Here is a 22,703-nt window from a genome sequence, read left to right on the forward strand (position 1 = left end):
TGGCTGCGGGGCTGCCTGAGCGGCTGGCTATGGAGATGCTCCAGCAACACTGGTGCAACTGTCCTTCTGGCCGCCTGAGCAGCTGACCCTGGGATCAGCCTCATGGGCCGCTGCAGATGTCACAGAGGTTGCAGAAAGACACGGAATCTGTTACTTCCGCAGCCTCTATTACAGATACAGAGCCCTAACTATAATGTAGGGATATAACTGGTTGGAAAACCGTTCCCATAGAGTAGTTATCAGTGGTTCACAGTCAAGTTGAAAGCATATCGAGTGGGGTCCCGTAGGGATCGGTCCTGATCCTGGTTCTGTTCAGTAGCTTCATAAAAGACTTAGATAAAATGGCATAGAGAGTACATATATATAGTTTGCAGACGATACCAAGCTGGGAGGGGTTGCAAGTGCTGTGGAGGATAGGATTAAAATTCAAAATGATCTGGACAAACTGGAGAAATGGTCTGAAGTAAATAGGATGAAATTCAATAAAGGACAAATGCAAAGTTTAGGAAGGAATGATGAATTGCACATATACAAAATGGAAAATGACTGCCTAGGAAGGAATACTGTGGAAAGGGATCCGAAGGTATAGTGGATACACAAGTTAAATATGACTCAACAGTGTGACATTGTTTAAAAAAACAAACAAACATCATTCTGGGACATATTAGCAGGAGTGTTGTAAGCAATACTTGAGAAGTTCTCCATCTGATAAGGTGTATCTAGTTCTAGGTACCACATTTCAGGAAAGAGATGGACAAATTGGAGAATTTCCAGAAGAGCGCCAAAAAAAGAAAAATGACTAAAGGTCTAGAAAACATGACCTGTGAGGAGAATGAAAAAACTGTTTTTGTTTAGCCTGGAGAAGAGAAGACTGAGAGGGAACATAATAGTTTTCAAGTACATAAAAGGCCATTACAAGGAGATAAAAAATGGTTCTCCTTAATCTCTGGTGATAGGAAAAGAAGCAATGGACTTAAATTGCAGCAAGAGAGGTTTAGCTTTGACATTAGGAAAAAATTCCTAACTGTCAGAGTGGTTAAGCACTGGAATAAATTGCCTAGGGAGGCTGTAGAATCTCCATCACTGGAGGTTTTTTTAAGAACAGATTAGACAAACACCTGTCAGGAATGGACTAGTTAGTCCTGCCTTGAATGCAGGGGTCTAGACTGAGTGACCTATTGAGGTCCTTTCCAGTCCTTCACTTCCATGAGCCTATGATTACTGAACTGTCTTTTCTGTAAGACTATGTAATGTGGTTGAGCTGTTGGGCAAGGGTTCAGGGTTTGCACTTGACCTTTGTGGGCCAACAGTTTATGCTCGTAAGTCTGCTTTTACTACAGTTGAAATTTGACGCATCTGCAAATTGGTTCTTATAATGGAATTCCTGACAGACCATTAACAGTGCTGGTGATTGGCAGAGCTGAACTAACACCATGCCTTCCAATTTGTAGTCGAGATGAGAGGAGGTGGATAGAAAAACAGAACAGAGCAGCCAGAGCACTGAGGAAAAAAGAAGAGATGAACAGGATAAGGACATTAGTTGGTAAGTATAAAATCTGCCTTTTTAAGAAGAGGTGTTTGGTAACTAGCAGTGAAAATGTTTACTGTCCCCTTTCATGGACACAGTGCTTTGTTTCCCCTGCTAGACAATGCATACAGCTGTGATCCTAGAATAAAGAAATTCAAGGAAGAAGAAAAGGCAAAGAAAGAAGCAGAAAAGAAAGCAAAGGTCGAAGCAAAACGAAAAGAACAGGAAGCAAAAGAAAGAGTAAGTTTGTAAATTGTTTATATGGGCTGAGAAACTCAGAGACTTAAATGTACCTGATCACCTGCTTCAGCTTCCAGATCTGAGAGAGGCCACACACTGAAAATTACACCGAGGCCTGAGACTTGCTATTTTCAGTCTTGTTCCAGTGCCAAAAAGGCATTGCTATATTCAGGGACCAGTGACCCTTTTAAGATCGAGGGTGAGATGTGGGCAGAACCCAGCCCTGGCAGCCAGGAAGTTCTAAAATCAAATCCCTGTTCAGTACAGACTTTTTTTACTGCCTCAAGCAAGTCCCGTTAACGTTTGTGGCTTAGTTGCCCCATCTGTAAATTGAAATGATTTTTTACTTTATAGGAGTGCTCTATGGACTGATTGGTTATTATCTGTAAAGCCCTCTGAAGATGAGCAGCAGCATGCACTTGCTAATTCTAGCAATCTGAGATAGCTGCTACTAAAATCTTAGTGTGATTGAAGAGGTTGGGAAGCAAAAGATGCTAATCCAAACGATATGATTTTAAAAATCATATTTTGCAGTCCGCCAGCAATAGCATTTCAGAAGAGCAGCACAAATGCTTACAGAACCATTAGATTTTTCGAAGGACTGGTCCTGGAGCAGGAATAAGATTTCTTCTAAAATCTAAATCTGCAGTGTTCATGTCCACACTACCCTCCTTGGGTCAGTGGTGCAGATCCCCACCAGGAACGCCTCCACCCAACCCGTGTGGGGAGCTCAGAGTCCGGTTTCTCAGCTCCGCTGGCAGCTCCCTGCCGGGAGCCCAGTTGCCCCACAGGCTCCCAATGGGCTCCCCACTCCTCTGCTCCCCATTCCCCACTAGGAGTTGGAGAAGGCACCCAAGCCTTATTGCCCCCAGGGAGCAGGGTCCAGCTGCCTTGGCTCTCCTCCCCTTCTTTCCCCCCCCGCCCCCCGGAGGCAGGCAGCCTTGTCATTTTCACTGCTCACCCAGAAGCCCTGGCTCCCAGTGAGTGGGGAGCCACCAGGGCTTCTTAAGCTGCCCGTCTCTCCAGAGGAGCAGGGAGCAGCTGGGTTCTAGCTGCCCAGCTTTCTTGTCAATTTCACAGTGCCTGTCATGAAATCAACAAGACTGCCAACAGTGGATGTAAGGGACACAGTGTCTACACAGACAATGCATCGCCCTAACTACACCAACATAGGTCTTATGTGGTGGAAGGTTGTAGTGTAGACACTGACATAATTAGGTCAACATAAGCTGCCTTATGTCAGCTTAACTATGTAGTGTAGATCAGCCCTTAGAAACTGGGTATCGTCAGTGCTAGTGAGGTATTTGTTAATTAATGCCATGTAACATGCGCGTATGTGCTTGCGCATTCACCTTTTGTTTATTTCTTAAAGGGTCAATCTTCCAAGCGTTTAAGTATTGATAGTTTTATTCACCTTGTTAAAGTAGCACATCTCGTGCATCTTACTCGAGAAGACCTACTATATTTTTTTCCCTTTGATTGCAGCAAAGACAAGCAGAATTAGAAGCAGCACGGTTGGCTAAGGAGAAGGAAGAGGAAGAAGTTCGACAACAAGCACTGCTGGCAAAAAAAGAAAAAGATATACAGAAAAAAGCAATTAAGAAGGAAAGGCAAAAATTGAGAACAACGTGCAAGGTATAGATGTCGTCATAGCTGAATATAAACCATATTCATCAATTTGTCGAACCTGGTTAGACCAGAACTTTTCCTTTTGTGCCAAATCACTCATGTATGTTTATCCTTATAAATGAAGGTGGACGGTGGAAATTGTGTCCATAGGTAAAAGTGTTTTTTCTCCATGTGTCAGAAACACTTGTATTGTTGTTTACAAGTAAACGTCATTATAGAGTTATTTAATACAGAATCACAACATGAAGAGATGCTTTGGTCTGTAAAGGCAAATCAGTGTAGCTTTATGAAGACTATCAACTAAAAACCAAAATATAAAAAAACACAGCCATAGTCCAATTTCAGTTACATGAAAAACATCCAATTTATTTTAAGGCTATTCAGTCCAAGTTATAGTAATACTGGAGGAATGGGTGTTTTTTGAGACACACTTTGAATTTCATTGTCCTATATCTTGAATGGAAAACATGTATTTCTGCTTTCAGAACTGGAATTACTTTTCTGATAATGAGGCAGAGTGTGTTAAAATGATGGAAGAGGTGGAAAAGCTTTGTGATCGTCTTGAACTAGCAAGGTACGTTTTCCTGACCCTCTTTACTCTGTTTTTTGATATCCATCTTTCTACTAGATCTCCAATATAACTTAACAATTTATTTTTAGTCTGCAATGCTTGAATGAAGCACTTACATCCACGACAAGGGAAGGAGGAAAGGCTGCTGTAGAAAAACAGGTAATTATACATGGTGTCAAATCAATGTAATGAAAATATTTAGATTAACTAAGCTTTCCTGACTCTCTGACATCTAAACAAGTTGGATATTAACTTAAGATATGCATCTGAGACTGGGTTCTTTACATGGTAAGAATGGCCACCAAGACCTGTTTCATAACACAAAGAAACGAGACTTTGCCGCTACTTCCACAATAAATAGCATAGGTCAGGGTTAGTCTAATGCACTGGTGCCAGCAGAGTAAGAGTTTATGCATTTTAGATTAGTACCTAATCATCACAGTCAGTAACTGGTGTAATAATATCCCATAAAATTTTAGATAAGGAAGTTCATATTCCTCAGCAATAGTGAATTACTCTGGGAAAAATGGCCCAGTCTTTGCTTATCATCATTATGCAAACAAAACCTAGCCTCTGTGCCAAAGACCAAGAGTCAGCAGTCAGTCTAGACTTCCCCTACAATATTGTTGCTCAAATATTGGAAAAGTGTCTAGTTTAATTTCATGAGTTTGCACTCATATATGCATCAGTTTTTTTGGCGTGCCCATGAGCATGTTTACACATAGCTATATCTAAGTCATCTGTTGGGGAAATAATGGTGGAAGAGGTAGACTCTCTTTCCACAAGTGTGATGTATAAGAATAAGAAAACCGGGGAAAGTTGAAGGCTTGAAGCAATTCCAGTAGCTGAAAATGTAGAAGGGACTTTCATTTTGGATTTGTGGAAGAAAATGTTAAAATTAATTGATGCACATTTTTGTTCACCTAGATAGAAGAAATAAATGAACAGATCAAGCGAGAAAGAGAAGAAGCAGAGGCTCGTTTGCGCCAAGCAACGAAGAGTTCAGAGAGATCAACAACCGGTGGCGGAGGTGGAAGTAAAAACTGGTCAGAAGATGACTTACAGTTATTGATTAAAGCTGTGAATCTCTTCCCGGCTGGGACTAACTCAAGGTACTTTTTCATGTTTTAAATGTAAAAGACAATTTAAAAAACAAACAAACCCATTTTCCAACTGGTGGCATTCCTCGTGAGATTTCAGAGCATCTGAAACAGTATTTTGCTGTAGAGCCCCTACAATGTCCCTCCATGCACACTTTAGAGAATCCCTTCATTTTATCTCAGTGCAGTGCAGGGCAGAAATCTTAGTAAGAGGCCAACCCAACCTCAATGCAATTTAATAGAAAAGTTCTGAACTCCATTTACTGTGGACGTAAAGTAGCATATTTAGTTTCCAAAGAACTGAGAGTGCTAAGAATTATAGATATGCTATTGCAAGCATGGACCTCACTATAATTAGCTAAGAAATTAAACATCTCTCTCACTGCTATTCTACCGTATGCTATTTTGCACTGTTTGTTTTCCATTCTTGGTGTAGGTGGGAAGTTATTGCCAATTATATGAACTTACATTCTACTACTGGAATAAAACGAACAGCAAAAGATGTCATCAATAAAGCAAAGAGCCTCCAGAAACTTGGTATCTTTATTATCTTTGTAAGATGGTCTGCATGCTTCTATATTATTTATGTAATAAGTTATTTTTCTTTAAATGCAAAACAAAACATTCATTGTCCATTCATGGAAACCGTTTCTATCTTCATTGAGTGAAAGCAGCTGCCATTATTAGCAAAACCACTTGCCTTAGCTCATTCTGAGTGGAAATGACCTTTGTCAAGATGAATTTTTAGATCAGTGCTGCTGTGATGAAGAGATTTTACCATGAAATAGAAACAGGCCTTGTGCAACGGCTAAACCACCATGCTGTGTCGTTGAGATGCAGTTCAGTTTAACACGGATAGCATCGTGATGGTTCAGTCTTAATTGTTACTGAAAATAAAAACTCGAACACCAAGACATTCCTTTCTTCCTGCTCAGTATTCCACCAGAGACAGTGCATTATTTAAAGGAGTTTCTCAGTAACTTTGTACCAAGCTACTTGCTGAGACAAGAAAGAGACTTAAAACGACGGACATTATCCTGAGTACCTGCTGATAGAGCTAGTATCCACACTAACACTTAACAGATTTAGAGCTTCATCCTGTAGTCATCACTCCTGGGAACAATCCCAATTGGCTACAGTGGGACTAAGCATGTGATTAGGGCTGCAGGATCAGACTCCAGGTGCCCTGGAAAACAGCTTTTATGGTACAGTGTAAACATTAGAATAAGATTGAAGCTGTTGGATATGTCACTTTTGGATTAATCTCTCACCTAGTTTTCATCTAACAACCCTTACTGCTGACCTTTGAAATGAAACATTACATTCATCTTCAAATTATCTGAATGCTAGCTTTAGGCTAATCTGCTAGATGACGTGTTAGGCATTATGTATGGCTTTTTAAACGTCCCATTGTGGTCTCTGGTCTTGTGAACTAAATGAATCTGTATTGTCCTCAGACCCTCATCAAAAGGATGACATAAACAAGAAAGCTTTTGATAAGTTTAAAAAAGAGCATGGAGTGGTACCTCAGACAGAGAGTGCTGCACCTTCAGAGCGATTTGAAGGTAAGGCTGTAAGAGAACTATTTTCAGCCCTTCACAAACAATTCTATGCCTATAGTTATGCTTGATAAAAGATAGTGGCCCAGATTCCTCTTTGGATGTCTGCAGGTGCAATAAGAACCATACTTCAGTGAGTGCAGAATATGGCCAAAGAATATATTGACCCAGGACACTTATCCATTTGTGGCAGCTGTCAGATTTAATGCAGTTTTGTGGGGGGACTCTCTTGTCTCTCCTAAAGATCCTTCTCATTTCCCCAGAAGCAACCTGGGCCACTAGAGCCACGCTGTCAGGAACTGTGGGGTTCAGGAGATCCACCTATAGGGACAGAGACGGTATGGGCCCTCTCCCGAGATGAGCTTGGCTTTGCATAGAACCCCAAAATCTGCTTTGGACACTTCCATACCTAAGGGGCTTTCCTAGGGCTAGATCTACACTAGTGTGGGAAGTCAACCTAAGATATGCAAATTCAGCTATGCGTCGACTCCGCTGCCACCTCTCGCTGCAGTGGAGTTCCGGAGTCGATGGCAGAGCAATTGGGGATTGATTTTATCGTGTCTATACTAGACACGATAGATTCCTAATAGATCGATCACCATACCGTAGGAGTGGATGATCACTTCCTTACTGAAATGCAAAGGGAAGCAGCTATAGGCTTCTTAAGTGGATTAGAAAGCATAAGTTTCCTAGGAATATCAATTTCTTAGCAGCATTCTCACTAGCTCATCCCATGGCAGAGGCAAAGTTTTATATAATTAGGGGACTTCTGGCTAAACATCTAAATTTCAATCACTATTCTCATTTATCAATGGTTTTTTATAAAACAGGACTAGTCACAGATTCAGCCCCTTGGACTACAGAAGAGCAAAAACTTTTAGAACAGGCTTTGAAGACCTATCCAGTAAATACTCCTGAAAGATGGGAAAAAATAGCAGCTGCTGTCCCAGGCCGGTCAAAAAAAGACTGTATGAAGCGCTATAAGGTAGGAAATACTGTTTTGCCTTCATCCTGATTATGTGGTTAGCCTGCTGCAGTCTCCACAACTGCTGATTCTTCAAGAAAAACAAGTTGTGAAACTTACAGTTGGTCCCAGGATATAAGAGAGGTGAGGTAATAATCTTTCATTGGACCAGCTTCCGGTGTGGGAGGGAGAAGTTTTTGAGCTTCACAGAGCTTTCATTCAGGTCTTGGGAAAGTAACCAGTCTGTCTATGCTAAATACAATTTGGAATAGATTGTGAAACAAGTATCGAGGGGTAGCCATGTTAGTCTTTAAGGTGCCACCAGCCTCCTCTTTGTTTTTGTGCATACAGACTAAAAGATTTATTTGGGCACAAGCTTTTGTGGGTAAAAAAACCCCTTCTTCAGATGCATGGAGTGAACATTATAGATGCAGGCATTCTCTTCACATATAATGCCTCCATCTGTAATGTTCACTCCATGCATCTGAAGAAGGGGGTTTTTTACCTAAGAAAGTTTATGCCCAAATAAATCTGAGACTTTTAAGGTGCCACGAGCCTCTTCGTTGTTACTGTGAAACAAGAGGTTCATATATGCTGAAGGAGACTGCTTAAAATTAAGTGAGCTATAATGGTATGTTACAAATTGTTATAATGAGCTATTGACACACCAATTTGTAACATCTTATTGACTGCTAACCCTTAACCGGCCTTCATTTTAAGTGGTCTCCTGCATCTTGTATTCAGCTTAAGCTATGTCTACACTTAACACTACAGCAAGGGATGGGGTTCTTCTGTCACTGCAATTAAGCCACCTCTCCAAGAGGCAGTAGTTAAGTAAACAGAAGAACTGGCTCACTGACTTAGCACTGTCTACATGGGGGGGTATGGGTGACTTAACTACATCACTTGGGGATGTGGATTTTTCACTCCCCTGAGCAATGTAGCTGGGTTGACTTAACTTTTTAGTGCACCACTGGCCACAGACACTCCAGTTACCTTCCTCTGAAGAGCTCTGTGACACTCATCCGTTCCACTAACAGAAGTTGGTCCAAATAAAAAAAGTTATTGTCTTGTCTCACAAATTAAGGTTAACAAGCATGACAGAGTAATGAAAGGAGGAAGTTAACCATCCAAGCTATATTGTTGTAGGAAAGCGAGCATAACTGTGACTAGTCACGTCACATCTTGGCTTTGGATATTCACCCTCTGCTTTCTCAGAATTATCCACTCAAATGAATACTTGTATTTTCCAAAGAAAGGCTCCTGGCTATCCAAAGTCCTATTTTGGTTGGCAGAGTTAAGTCGTTATCTGACAGTTTGATTAAATACACATTTTTGTTTTTCTTTTATTCTGCAGGAACTTGTTGAAATGGTTAAAGCAAAGAAAGCTGCCCAAGAACAAGTGTTGAATGCTGCTAAAGCAAAGAAATGAGACTCAATGACAATCGTTGTGTGCTGTTTTATAATAAAAATGCAAATACTGTACATGTTTTTATTCTTTAGACAAATTACACATAATGTTAACGTTCTGAAATTAGTTTCCCCAAGTACAAGAGGGTAAGGAATAACTGTCAAGGTGACTTCCCCCTAAGTGATGGTTATGTAATTTTTGGACACTGTTTCCCATGGGAGGGCTTTAGGTACTGAAGTTGGTTGGAGGGGGGAGGGTGGAAATCAAATGTCTGTCTTCATGCCTTGTGACAACTGCTTTAGAAATCTGGTATCCTCATTAAAACATTTACCATGTGTTCCTAATCACGTAGCCAGTACATGCCACTATGGATTCTGTTGTAATCTGGAAGCTGTTCAATTGGACCTGGAAATGAAAAAAAGTTAGTCAAGACATCTATTTAAACTGCAGCTTGGCATGGTGAGGAAACAGTGAGGGAGAATAAGCTTACCCACAGCAGCGATGGCAGGGCACTTATCATAAATGTACTTTGTGCAAATCTCTCTTATGGTCTGGGCATCAATAGCCTGAAAAGTGTTAAGAAAAGTAAGTTAATGCTGTCTTGGACAAAGTCTGTTAGAGCCCAAAGTTGAATTATTATAATAAAATGGTTCTACAGCTAATCAACTAGTAAGTTAGCTGCCATGTCTTTCTAGAGCAGCAGTTCTCAACTCATGAGCTGCTTGCAGCCCAATCAGCACACAGCTGTGACCTATGTGACATACTCAGGGCCATACAGAGATAGTGTATATATACTGTATGGATATGGCCCACCTCGGTAAATAGGTTGAGAACTATTGTTCTAGAGGGCTAGCAACGTTTCAGACAACCTTTCATCCTCTATACTAGGGTGGCCAAACTACTGACCCTCGGAACTGCAAACGATTATCTTCAAAAGTTTGAGAGCCGGGACCACCTGCTGGGACTTCAGCTCTGTGGAAAGGGGGGTGGGGGGTCTCAGGGTTTAAGCCCCACCACACAGCTGCAGAGCAGAGCCCTGAGCTTTCCCTCCTCCCCCAGTCTGATAGGCAGAGAATGGGGGAAGCTCCCCAAGCCACACGTCAATTGTAAAAGAGCCACATGTGGCTCATGAGCCACGGTTTGGCCACCCCTGCTCTATACAACTAAGTTGCTAGCTGCTACATTAACAGTCTTCATTTAAAAATAAACACCTGCATTACTTACTTCAATTCTTGCTTCAAGTTCAGGAATTGGAATTCTACGATTGTAACACAACATCTGTCTCCCAATATCCTCGCAGATGGGGGTGGACCCTAATGAAGGCAAAAAATACTCTAGTTATCAACATATGAGTAAAAAGAATAAAAATCCCAATTTTAACCTTACCATCAAGCTGTAACAGCATATTTGTTTTTAGAAGGTTCATGGCTCGAGATACTTCACTTTCAGTAACACTTGTGCAGAGTCGTATCCTGAAAGACAGTTTGAAACACTCGTAGGAAATTTTACTAATTCAAGCAAGAATGGCATTAGTTACTTGAGGTAGGGTGCCATATTGCCTATGCACAATGCTAAGACACCAGGCATATTAGTACACCAATACTAGAATGTCATTTCTAGAGAGCAGGGTTAGTGGTATTCTCAGCATATGTAAGTGGAGGATTAGAGATTTATCCCTGTATCAAGCTTCTTCCATATGAGTAGTAGGATTAAAGGGTAAATGTAGGTTGAATCTGAGGAAGCTTTCTAATGGAATGAGCTACTTAAAGATTGAGAGCACCATATCACTGAGATGTTTAGAAATAAACAAGAAGTACTCCACTAGGGCACTGGTTCTCAACCAGGGGTACATCAGCTAACCTAGATATTTGCCTAGTTTTACAAAAGGCTACATAAAAAGCACTAGCAAAGTCAGTACCGACTAAAATTTCATACAGACAATGATTTGTTTATACTGCTCTCTACACTGTACATTGAAATGTAAGTACAATGTTTATATTCCAATTGATTTATTTTATTACACCATAAAAAATGAGAAAGTACACCATTATTCAGTGGTAGTGTGCTGAGAGACTTTTGTGTTTTTATGTCTGATTTTGTAAGCAAGTAGTTTTAAGTGAGGTGAAACTTATGGGTACACAAGACAAATCAGACTCCTAAAAGTGGTCCAGCAGTCTGGAAAGGTTGAGAGCCACTGTTCTAGGGAACAACTCACTGTAAGTGCAGGGAGATGTATTAAAACAGAGGTTTCCAAACTCTGGACTGCACAATGCTGGCTGGTCAAATGGGGCTAGCTCCCCCCTCCCTCAATGCTCAATTCCATTAAGCAAATAAAAACCTACATTATGATCCCAATACTACTGTTCCATTTAATCAGCTGCTGTTGTTGCCATCGACATGTAATTAGGTTGGGGTGGATCGGGAGGGGAGATGGGAGCCCATCCTATGAAAGGACAAAAATCCCCTTGCAAAATGTCCTAGAAATGTTCCCATCTGACTTGAATTTTATCAATGGCTCATGAAGTCCAGCTGTACTCAGCCAGTTCAGAAGGTGGGTACTCTGGTGTCAAGATGACTCAAAATAGGCCCTAAATTACACCATTCCCTGGCCTAATTTTCAGAGAAATCTTTGCACAATGGCACACCTACAATTTCATTTAGTTACAATGTAATTATTATAATTTCATCAACAGAACTGAGTCCAGTAAAAGGTATTCTCATTCTTAAGCTGAATATTTTTGGTAAAAAAGTGACGCATCAAAGAGCGGGGATCGGCTTATAAACAGGTCTACACCAAAACTTGATGATTTTAAACTCTATGGCAGGGATCGGCAACCTTTGGCACGTGGTTCGCCAGGGTAAGCACCCTGGAGGGCTGGGCTGGTTTGTTTACCTGCCGCGTCCACAGGTTCAGCTGACTGCAGCTCCCACTGGCCACAGTTCACTGCTCCAGGCTAATGGGGGCTGCAGGAAGTGGCGGGGGCTGAGGGCTCCAAGCCTGCAGATGCTCCAGGTAAACAAAACATCCCGACCCACCAGTGGCTTACCCTGACGGGCCGGGAGCCAAAGTTTTCCAACCCCTGACATATAGGGTTGGCTTATGAAAGGGTTATACAGTTTTTGCTATTTTTACTTATTCATCTCAGGGGATCGGCTTATAAACGAACAGGCTAATGAATGAGTATATACGGTAATTGAATGTGCCTCTCTCTGAAAATGTAAACTAAATGCCACGGAGTCTGTTTGCAGTTGATTGGAGGGTATATAAAGTTAGGTAAGAAGTAACAGACCTTACTTAGCTTGCATCTTACTCCAAAGAAGAAGATTACATAACCCTTCCAATCCCTCCTCCTGCCAGAACTTTTAATTTGTAAATCAAATAGCTACACCTCTACCCCAATATAACGCTGTCCTCGGGAACCAAAAAATCTTACCACATTATAGGTGAAACTGCGTTATATCGAATTTGCTTTGATCCACTGGAGTGCGCACTCCTGCCCCCCACCCCGGAGCGCTGCTTTACTGTGTTATATCTGAATTCGGGTTATATCAGGTTAGAGGTGTATTACTGACGTTTTGGGCCAGATTTCACCACTCTTGCTCTTCCAAGTAGTACTCTGCTCTTCAAGTAAACCCACTGCTTTCACAGGAGCTACTTCCAGTGTAAGGTACTGTCAGGGTGAAGCAAGAGTGGGAGAAACTGGCTTTTGGGGAACAAACATCACAAGCTTCTGAATTTAGTCTACTTGTTCTTTCCCAACAAATTTGGACTGTGATAAACACAAAACACAGAACACTTTTTTGATGAAGCTGCTATTTTTAAATAGCCAGTCCTCAACCCAAAACAAGCTACTTGGAGAAACATGCGTTTTCTTACCACTCTCTCTGAACGAAGTGCATCATATCCTGTACAGTGGATGGTTCACAAACCATGTAGAGCCCCCACAGTCCAGTATCAGTGTAACAGGTGTTGAAAGATTGGAAGCTATGACACAGGTTGCCATGGCAAGTGATCTGGGCAAGCTTGCTGGATAAATTCTGTTTAAACAAAAAGACAAGTTTTAGCATTTCAGGGTTTGCGGTTTTTTAAACATTCTTTCCCACCACTAAGCTCACCCATTGCTATTTCAAGTGAGACAGATTGGCAGCTTCCTCCACAGCCAACAATACTGCTATGAGTATGCACCAGATGCTTTTGTATAGAACAGGCAGCTTCCTCTCCTGCACATAATCTTTCACTCTCCAAGTGACAGCCTGAATTTGTCAGTTTTAAACTGCAAAGATTTTTTTTTTTTTTAAAGCCCAAAAAAATAGCTAGAGAGGGAGCAGGCACTGGGATATTCATTGCATACAGCTTTGGAGCCTATTTAGTTTTTCCAACTTGTTTTCACTATAGGTTTTTAGGCTGTATGAGGGCTCCTCCACTTTGGTGACTCAGTGTGCCATTTCCCAAATGCACCTGTGCCCAAATTCTCATGTCACATGGCAACAGAATGCATTCAGAGACCACGGAGTTAGATTTTGATTTTTTTTTTTTTTTTTTTTAAAAACACTGATAGAAATACCCAGGAAACTCGATTCCATCCCAGACAAGGTGGAATTTGTGAAGTGTACTGATGCTGGCAAATAACTGAACTAAACACCTCTTACTGGTATAGTCAACCTTCATCAAAGTGCCTTGAGGTTTACTCACCACACCTCCTCCAAAGGAACGATCCCAGTTGCCTATCAGAGTATTTGCTACCATAAGGGGAATTGTATCTGGGTGAGACCAGCCAACTGCTTCGACAGCTATTGCGATGTGTGCCAAAGGCATCTTGTCATCTCGTATACGAATCTGAATCACAAAAACGTTAACTTCAAATGTAATGCTGCAAACATACCACAGTGGGTACATTTATTCAAATGAAGGAAACTAGGAACTTTCAAATAGAATCTAGTGCAAAGCATGAAAAGCTTTACTCAATAATACTCTTAACTGTCTGCATAAGCCTAATGCCGTGTGTAAGGAAGTCATTATAGTCATTTTGCAGATGATTAAGACGACATAGGATGGCAAAGTGATTTATCAGAGATGGGGCAGAGCTGGGAACAGAAAACAGGAGTTCCAAGTTCCAGTCCTCTGCTGTAACCTTTAAAAACCCCTTGCCCAGAAATATATTAAGTGAACAGGATGATTTTCAAGGATGGTGAGCATCAGCTGCTTCTATTAACTTCAATGGGAGCGATCGGTGCTTAGAAGCTTTGAAAGACACACTAGAAACTCAAGATCACACCAGACAACTCATTACTCAGTGTTGCTTGTTGATCTGATTAACCTGAAAAGGCAAAAAGCAATCTCAGTGCTTACCTCACTACCTGTGAATTTGCAAGGGGGTAGGGCTGGGATTCCTCCTTCCTGAGTAGATGGTAAGTTACCAAAATGATAATTTGCTAAATCAAGCAATTCATCATGAGAGACTCCTGAACAAGAGAGTTTCATATAGAGCAGTTTTAAAAAACATATCATCTAAGAAGATCATTTTTCACAGAAGTTAAAAAGCTTCAGCTAAGATGCCAGAGTTACAACAATCCATCATGACCTTTGGTTCTCTCCCAAAGAGATTATTGTACATTTCTGATTTCCCACCCACCTTTTCCACTTCACTAAATGCCATTGCTAAAATAATTATCTTCATTACCTTTCTTGCCTCCTCTATCTTATACAGCACCAAACACAAGCTCCTTGTTCTCAACTTCAAGGTCCTACACAGGGCTGCCCAGAGGTGGGGGGCAAGTGGAGCAATTTGCTCCAGTCCCCAGAGGGCCCCCCACAAAAATATAGTATTCTATGGTATTACAACATTTTTTTTAATGGAAGGGGCCCCCGAAATTGCTTTGCCCCAGGCCCCCTGGATCCTTTGGGCGGCCCTGGCCTTACATAATCTCACCTCACCTTTCTATTTTCTTATTCCCTCTCCCATTCTGAACACCATCTCCTTCCTACATTTCTGGCTTTGTGCGCTCTGTCACACTGTCCTCTTACACTTGCAAAAGCCTCTCCGTTTAAAGCGAAGCACCCTCCTTGCCTAAAGATAAATTTAAGTGTGTCCCTGGAAGATTACTGGGAGGAAAAACACAACAGATGAGATGCAGATACACAGAACTTTGAGGGCTAACAATAGGACTTCTATGACCTATTAAGTAGTGGATAAGTCATATTTCTGTGTTTGATCTTTGATCTCAACAAAGTTAAAGTGCTGTGTTTTTAAACTTATTTCCAAGTGCTTGCTGTGATGCATGTCTCATACTAACCTCCAGCAGCAGCCAGCACTATCCTAGGTCCTTTATAATGTGTTGTTATGTACTCCACCAAGTCATTGCGATTTATGGATCTGTAGTGGTAAAGAAGAAAATAACTACACCTCCTGTCAGCATAGGTAGTGTCTACACTGATGCGTTTCAGCGACGTAGCTGTGCCACTGCAGCGTTTTAAGTGTAGATAAGTTCTAAGAAACAGAAGTTTCACATTGTAATCGTGTCCAAAGCAAACACGTATGATTGAGGGGAAGGCATTCAGGGTAAATTCCACTTGCAATTCCACCTTGTGCAACCCCAAACACTTCATAAGGCAAAAAGAGAACAGAAATTGTTCCATTTATCCTTAAGTTTAGTTTTCAAATACTGGAAAGTAACCATGAAATTAAGACAAAGAAGAAATAGAAGCTGGAATTACTTGATGTTTTCAGTGGGTCCTAATATTGTCCGTCCCAGTGTAGTGTTCTGATAGGCTGTGGCATGAAGATAATCAAAGACAACTTCCTGCAAATTGGTTTCAACTTCCTGCATCTCTCGAAGGATAACTCCTCGCTCCCGCTCGATCTCTGCTTCCCCCAGTGTACTGTTCTGTATGATGTCAGCAAGAATCTCCACAGCTAGCAGAAAACACAAAGGGATGGGGGACAAGTGTGCTTCAGCAACACTAGAACCTTCAGCTCACTATATCGTAATCAAATAAGCAGCTCAAATACATATTATAAGTGGGCAGAACTGTTAGCATAGAGTACAGGAAGAAAGATCTAACAGGAAATTGAAAATAAACTTCACATAGTGTAATCTTATTTTGTAATATTTGTTTTAGGAAAACTTTAGTGCCCTTCTCAGAGAGAATGTGTGTTCTTCAGGGATTTCTAAAACTACTAAGAACATAATGCTGCCCATTAATTTCATTTGGTGGTCCCTAGTTCTCATATTATGGGAACAAGTAAATAACTTTTCCTTATTCACTTTCTCCACACCACTCATGATTTTATATATCTCTATCATATCCCCCCTTATTCTCCTCTTTTCCAAGCTGAAAAGTCCTAGAATCTTTAATTGCTCCTCATATGAGACCCGTTCCAAACCCCTAATCATTTTAGTTGCCCTTCTCAAAAAATATATACTGGCATTACAAAAGGTTCAGAGATGAGGAGACCACATCTGTACACAGTATTCAAGATGTGGGTGTACCATGGATTTATATAAGGGCAATAAGATATTCTCTGTCTTATTCTCTATCCCTTTTGTAATGATTCTAACATCCTGTTTGCTTTTTTGACCGCCACTGCACACTGTGGGGATGTCTTCAGAGAACTATCCACAATGACTCCAAGATCTCTTTTCTGATTAGTTGTAGCTAAATTACCCTCCAACATATTGTACGTATACTTGGGGTTATTTTTTCCAATGTGCATTACTTTACATTTATCCACATGAAATTTCATTTGCCATCTTGTTGCCCAATCACTTAGTTTTGTGAGATCTTTTTGAAGTTCTTCACAGTCTGCTTTGGTCTAAACTATCTTGAGCAATTTAGTATTCTCATCAAAGAATTGTCAATATGAATTATTTTATTTCATATGAACACTTATGGAGTAAGACAATTCACTTAGACATACCAGAAATGAACAACTAGACAAAACTAAACAAAAATATAGCTTGTTCTTCAACTGGCAGCACTTTGTTTCTCTCTTCTTGTAAGCTTCTTTTTCACAATGTTTAACTTAAGCTATTTGTCTCTAACCACAATACAAATATCCAGGGCCCTATCATACCTTCCCAAGGTCAAACACACTGGAGGGGCACAGAGTGCCCAAGATACACTGGGAGGTTCACTTTAGAGTTTGAAAAAAAGTTCCCTCAGAAGGACAAAGGAGCCAAAATAGGGGCAGGGAACATGATCTGCAAAGTCTGCCTCTCTCTCAGATCTGCAGCGGAGTGAGAATTTCACATCTTTAGCCCCAAAGGAGAGACACTTGGTCCCAAAGAGACGTGCCAAGCATGGGTTACAATGCTGAAATGCTCCTCTCCAAACCTGCTAAGCCTCTTCCCCATGGAGTTTCAGCAGAGAGGCTGCCAAGGAAGGGAGGTGGGAAGCACACTGTAGAGGCACTGTTCTCTCATTTCTGCTTTTTAGAGACTTGTCAGCTCATTTAATTCCTTGTTGGTCCCCTCCTCACAATCTTCAATCTTTAGGAAAGATGCTCCTTCAGAAATTCTGCAGAACAGAAGCAGTTACCTCTTGGCAAGTCCTTTGAGAAAGCCTTTGCATAATACACAGTTTGTTCTCTGGATGTGTAGGCATTAAGATGAGCTCCCATGTTTTCAATCTCTAGTTCCAGGTCTAACTGAGATCTCTTTTTTGTCCCCTGAAATTAAAGAAAAAAAATTGTTTACTTGCACTCTAGAAGGTACCTACACACAAAGTAGCTTTTGCACATGGGGAATAGTAAGGGTTTATTTTTTAAAAATAGCTGATTTGAGCACAAGAGAAACAACTGGTTTGAGGGGGGAAGGCTAGCACATTGGTCTTTCCCCACTGGAAAACTAAGTTTAAAGACAGATCCCAAATAAAAATTAACTTGGGGACAGAGTGCCTATTTGTCTCCTACAAAGATTGGTAGAGTTGAGTCATGCTGAATTTAACTAATCTCAGGTGTCAGCAGGAGTGGATCAGTTCAGAATTTAAACATAGTGGAAAAAATATGGAAAGAAGGTTGCACAACACCTCAGACCAGTGTTGTTGACTGCATCTCACTAAACACTCAAATTGTCAATTTTAAAATGCTGAAATAACATGCAGAACTAATTCCTGAAACTAACAGATCTATCATTCTTGAATTCCTCCTGTCAGCCATTTTGTTTGTTTGTTTTTTGTTTCAAATAGATTGAACATGAAATTGTTCTTTCAGGCAAGGCTACAGCAGCACATGCAAATATACAGGTGAAGCCATACAGATCTGAGGTGAAATTCTGGCTTCACTGAAGTCAACAGCAACTTTGCCAGCAACTTCATTGAGGCCAGGACTACTGCATCCTTGATTTTTATTCTGGACAAAAATCCAAATTACTTGTGTTTTGCTAGTGATTTTGAAAAGTGATAGACTGAATTCAGTTGTAAGGAGTCTCCATAGTTATCCTTAAAGATCAGTAAACAATTTTAATTTTAAAAGCATTTGAAAACTAGTTTTAATACTTACCTTGAAAGCCATATGTTCCAGAAAGTGAGCTGTTCCATTGTTCTTCTCATTTTCATACCTGCTTCCAGCATCAATCCAAAGACCAACCTTATTAAAAACAAACATTAATCTTACTATCTAATTGAAGATAGCATTGGCATTGTTTTGCTGGTTCTTACTTCGGCTAAGATTTTACCTTTTATAAGTAGACTATATATGGATTTTCAAAAGTGACTAGTGATTTGGGTGCCTCAATTTTGGGGTAAACTAATTTGCAGTTAAAGGGGCACAATTTTCAGAAAGTGACGAGCACCCACGCTCTGAAAAAATCAGACCTCTTTACAGTGTATCGAGTCTGGCACCCAAAATCACTAGTTACTTTTTAAAGGCTTAGCCTAACCTTCACACAAACTTGTGGTCATTATTTACAAACTGTTGCTAAAAACTTCTTCTAAATATTCTTGGAAAATACATGTACATAGTTAAGTAAAAAGAACAGGAGTACTTGTGGCACCTTAAAGACTAACAAATTTACCTGAGCATAAATACAGACTAACACAGATACAGACTAACACAGTTGCTATTCTGAAACCTATAGTTAAGCAAAAAATTCATTCACAAGTTACCTACTGTGCATGTTGAGAGTCCAGAATCTTCAGAAGCTACTCTCAGGCCATTTTCCAGAGAAGACACTTTAGTCTCAGGAACATTTAACACTATTTGCGTTGCCGCCTTGGTGGCCCTGAATCTGCTTGTCCCAAGTTGTATGGACTGTAAAGAAAAGCCATTAGTTACAAATTGTAGGCACCATCCTATGATGCTTGTCAGGAAAGCATGTCCCTGAACTTGGAAGTATGAATTATTTATTTTTGTTTTGTAAAATTAGCACTGATCTGGTGGCCACTGCTCTTCTCCTCAGAAATGCACCAACTCTGCCCAGAAATGAGGCATGAAGAGGCATAAAATGGACCAGTCTGCAGCTGACCCTTTTTTATTGCAATGGTTGGAGCACTAGCCTGGGCTGTGAGAAATCTGGGTTCAGCAAAAGCCACTTAATCTTTCTGTGCCTCAGTTCCCCATGCGTAAAATGGGGAATAGTAGTAAAAACATTAAAGATTATGAGGTGCTTATATATTACAGTAAGGGGCTATATAAGTACCTGAACTAGGCCCAGAAGGGTCAACATCTACAGCTCCTCAATCTGCAGAGATTCATGCTTTTATTCAAGGAACCCAGAGTCCAGGGCTCAGCCTGCAATGCCACCCCATGTAGCCTATAGAACTAACCAGGCTGCTCCAGCTTCAGCCAAAAACTGTACAGCCACATGCACTGTGGCTTGCACAGATCCCACTCAGCCAGACAACCCCATGAGGACAGCAGGCAACTACAAAGTGTGGGGGACCCCAGTGGGCCAGCCTGTATTCCACTTTAGTTCCACAGCCTGCTGGGGACACTAGTTGGTGGCTCCTTCCTGGAGCCATGAGTACAGGTGTGTATCTGGCATGGTTCACCCCTCTTCCCAATGCCTGTCCTTTTTGTGGTGTGTGGGAGACCCTGGTGCACAGAATCATAGAATATCAGGGTTGGAAAGGACCTCAGGAGGTCATCTAGTCCAACCCCCAGACAGATTTTTGCCCCAGATCCCTAAATGGCCCCCTCAAGGACTGAACTCACAACCCTAGGTTTAGCAGACCAATGCTCAAACCACTGAGCTAGCCTTCCCCTCCAGCACGCTGAGCTTCTGGCTGCACTTTTCCCCACACCTTTTTATATATGCACACCCAATCCATGGCCCCACAAAGTCATGGGACCCCTCGTCAACCTCCTCCTAGCCATGGCCAAAGTGGGCATTTATAACGCCAGGGAGACGAGGTTGGTGGGGGGGAGGGGGCCACAAAGAAGGGGCTACGACGGTGGGGCCTGTTTCCGTTCTTTCATTAGTTCACACATCCGGGCAGAGTTCCTCTGGGCGTTGCCTGCCGGCTCCTTGGAGGCTTTTGAGGAGCAGTGGGCGCTGTCCAGGGTTCTCTGCTCGGTGTCCCCTAGTTTTGGTCCTCTGACCCCCTCACCTGTTACTCTTTTCTTCATTGTCCCCAACTTTAGTTGATTTCTGGACTCAGTAGCTCCTCCCCAGGCTGGGGGGGGGGGGGGGGGGCCGGGCCGCAGCTGTCTGCGGGCTTATGCCCGCCCACTTCCCAGCACCCAATAGGATTACGGGCTGTGGGATGGGAGGGTGCAGGTTCTAGAACTCAGTGCGACCCCGTGACAATAACCTTAAACTACAGCGCCCAGGGTGCACCGCGCCGCAGGAAGCCCATTGCCGTTTGACAGCCGGCAGCCTGTGGCCCGGCCAGAGGGTTGGCAGCCCAGGCAGCATCTCCCCAGCGCCCCGATCCCTGTCACTCACCCGGGTCGCTGGGGCTGAGCCCCGCACAAGGCGGCGGCCAGGCGCGGCCCAGAGGAGCCGTCGGGCCGCCAGGTAACCTGCCCTCAGCGCCGCCGCCATCTTAGAGACGAGGCGGGGCGGCCGCGCGTCTCGACTTCCGGCGGGAGCGTCACAGGGCGGGGGGCGCGCACAGGAGGGGCGGGGCGGGGCGAAGGTCGGCCCTGGCAGGAGGGCGGTTGCGGGCCTGTTGTCTGCACGGCGGGAGCGGGCGCGCCGAAGTGTTGGGCGCCGGAGGGCCCTGGCGGTCAGAAGAACGAGGCTCTGTGCGGTCCCGAATTAAAGGGGCGAAGCAGGATGAGTTTCCGGATAGTTAAGAATCTGTGTGAAAATCTGGCTCTTAGCCGCAGCGCCGTGTCGTAATCCTTAATGCCTCTGTTTGGCTGTTCGGAGTCCGCACGTTGTGGGCCGGGCACATTGCTGCTCTCTGTAGCCTTGTCAGCGCACACCTTAAGGGGGGCTCAGGGAATTCATTACATATGTTAAAATAAGCAACACAAAATGGCTTTCATTGGCGTCTTTTGTATTTATATTCAGATCAGGTTTGTAAATTTTACACACACACACACCCCCATACCGCCACCTGCCTCGTGACAGCACTTTGTTTTACAAAATTTAAATGAGCTTAAGTGGTTGACAATGTCCTTTTAATAATCTTTGAAAAATATCTGAAGCTCGTGATGAGGCCATTTATTTTCTGGTTTAACAATTAATGGCACGTGTGCGGCTCAGTCCTGCTAATGTATATTCTCATGATTAGTCCCAATGATTTATTTGGATTGCTCTTGAGGGTAAGATTTCGCAGGATTTGGTACATAATGCTTAATCCTGCTTACTTTACTGGGACAGGTAGACCAGCTGGGCCAGATTCTCTGGTGTAAATGGGTACAACTCCTTTGACTTCAAATTAATTTTGTCCATCTAAACCAGCATGTCTTCAGTGGGGCTATTTGTACAAGGCAAACAAGTTTTGATCTTAATCAAAATTTTAAAAAATAGACTCCTAAATACAATGAACAGTAACAAGAAGAAATAAATAGTCTTCTCCTATAGAAGTGACATGGATGTTTTGAGTTCAGATTGACTGCAGGATCAGACTCTTTATTATTAAAATTGAATTCAGATAGTCCTGCAAAACCTTATTAATACAAATAGTCTTTATTCACTTGATTAATCCTTATTGGGTTACTTGTGTGAGAAAGGGGTATGCATAACTCACTCCCAGGATCATTAACTTGCTTTTGGTTATTTATGTGCTTTGAAACAGGGTTATTGTGGAAGCAGGAAAAAACATTTTAAAATGCATAAGGCAGGGTACGAAGAGAAATTATCTTTCTCAGGGCTTGTCTACATCACAAAGTTGCAGCGCTGGTGAGGGGGTTACAGCGCTGCAACTTAGGAGGTGTACACATCTGCAGGGCATCACCAGCGCTGCAACTCCCTGTTTGCAGCACTGGCCGTACTCCCGTTTTGTCTCGGGTGTAGAGGATCCAGCGCTGGTGATCCAGCGCTGGTAATCAAGTGTAGACACTTACCAGCGCTTTTCTTGACCTCCGTGGAATAAGCAGGTATCCCAGCATACCTGAGGAAGCCTCTGGTAATCAAGCAGATCTCCTTCCCCGGTTTGCTCTTGCGTTCCCCGAACCCCCGTGCAAGCAGGTCTCCTTCCCTGCGGTTTGCTCTCGTGTTCCCCGAATCCCCAAGCAAGCAGGTCTCCTTCCCTGCGGTTTGCTCTCGCGTTCCCCGAATCCCCGAGCAAGCAGGTCTCCTTCCCTGCGG

At 42.3% G+C, this 22,703-nt stretch overlaps 2 protein-coding genes across 5 annotated transcripts in view; one reads left to right on the forward strand and one right to left on the reverse strand.

The window, feature by feature from the left end:
* Positions 1–9,076, forward strand: part of DNAJC2 (DnaJ heat shock protein family (Hsp40) member C2) — a 23,381-nt gene extending 14,305 nt beyond the window's left edge. The window contains exons 8-17 of one of the 2 annotated variants that reach the window (XM_030554606.1): positions 1,452–1,543; positions 1,647–1,768; positions 3,254–3,403; positions 3,883–3,971; positions 4,058–4,127; positions 4,896–5,080; positions 5,505–5,605; positions 6,526–6,633; positions 7,458–7,612; positions 8,949–9,076. In XM_030554606.1, coding sequence (XP_030410466.1) covers positions 1,452–1,543; positions 1,647–1,768; positions 3,254–3,403; positions 3,883–3,971; positions 4,058–4,127; positions 4,896–5,080; positions 5,505–5,605; positions 6,526–6,633; positions 7,458–7,612; positions 8,949–9,023 — 1,147 coding nt within the window. In that variant the 3' untranslated portion in view covers positions 9,024–9,076. Of the gene's footprint in view, positions 1–1,451; positions 1,544–1,646; positions 1,769–3,253; positions 3,404–3,882; positions 3,972–4,057; positions 4,128–4,895; positions 5,081–5,504; positions 5,623–6,525; positions 6,634–7,457; positions 7,613–8,948 lie in introns of those variants that run through there. The other variant, XM_030554689.1, reaches the window with a different exon arrangement.
* On the reverse strand, positions 9,070–21,002 carry PMPCB (peptidase, mitochondrial processing beta subunit). 3 transcript variants are annotated; one of them, XM_030554822.1, is made up of 13 exons: positions 20,889–21,002; positions 19,112–19,252; positions 18,503–18,589; positions 17,542–17,671; positions 15,718–15,916; positions 15,297–15,376; positions 14,353–14,465; positions 13,696–13,839; positions 12,880–13,040; positions 10,389–10,474; positions 10,227–10,315; positions 9,493–9,568; positions 9,070–9,407 (listed from the first exon to the last, which is right to left on the reverse strand). In XM_030554822.1, exons 1-13 carry the CDS (start codon positions 20,985–20,987, stop codon positions 9,343–9,345), a joined length of 1,470 nt encoding a protein of 489 aa, XP_030410682.1. In that variant the 5' UTR covers positions 20,988–21,002; the 3' UTR covers positions 9,070–9,342. The 3 variants fall into 3 exon arrangements, with proteins under 3 accessions (XP_030410682.1, XP_030410763.1, XP_030410845.1); XM_030554903.1 differs by lacking the exon at positions 20,889–21,002 and adding an exon at positions 20,551–20,631; XM_030554985.1 differs by lacking the exon at positions 20,889–21,002 and having other exon boundaries at positions 19,108–19,188.
* Between the last annotated feature and the right edge of the window lie 1,701 nt (positions 21,003–22,703).

This window comes from Gopherus evgoodei, chromosome 1 (assembly GCF_007399415.2).
Source record: "Gopherus evgoodei ecotype Sinaloan lineage chromosome 1, rGopEvg1_v1.p, whole genome shotgun sequence".
In the NCBI taxonomy this organism is placed as follows: Eukaryota; Metazoa; Chordata; order Testudines; family Testudinidae; genus Gopherus; species Gopherus evgoodei.

Excerpts from the sequence above, each read along its gene's own strand:
- PMPCB (XM_030554822.1), bottom strand. The coding sequence starts at position 20,987 with ATGGCGGCGGCGCTGAGGGCAGGTTACCTGGCGGCCCGACGGCTCCTC. Across the intron at positions 13,840-14,352 it reads GCAAATTCACAGGTAGTGAG|ATTCGTATACGAGATGACAA; the intron begins GTAAGCACTGAG and ends TTTGTGATTCAG. Across the intron at positions 9,408-9,492 it reads CCCTGCCATCGCTGCTGTGG|GTCCAATTGAACAGCTTCCA; the intron begins GTAAGCTTATTC and ends TTTCATTTCCAG.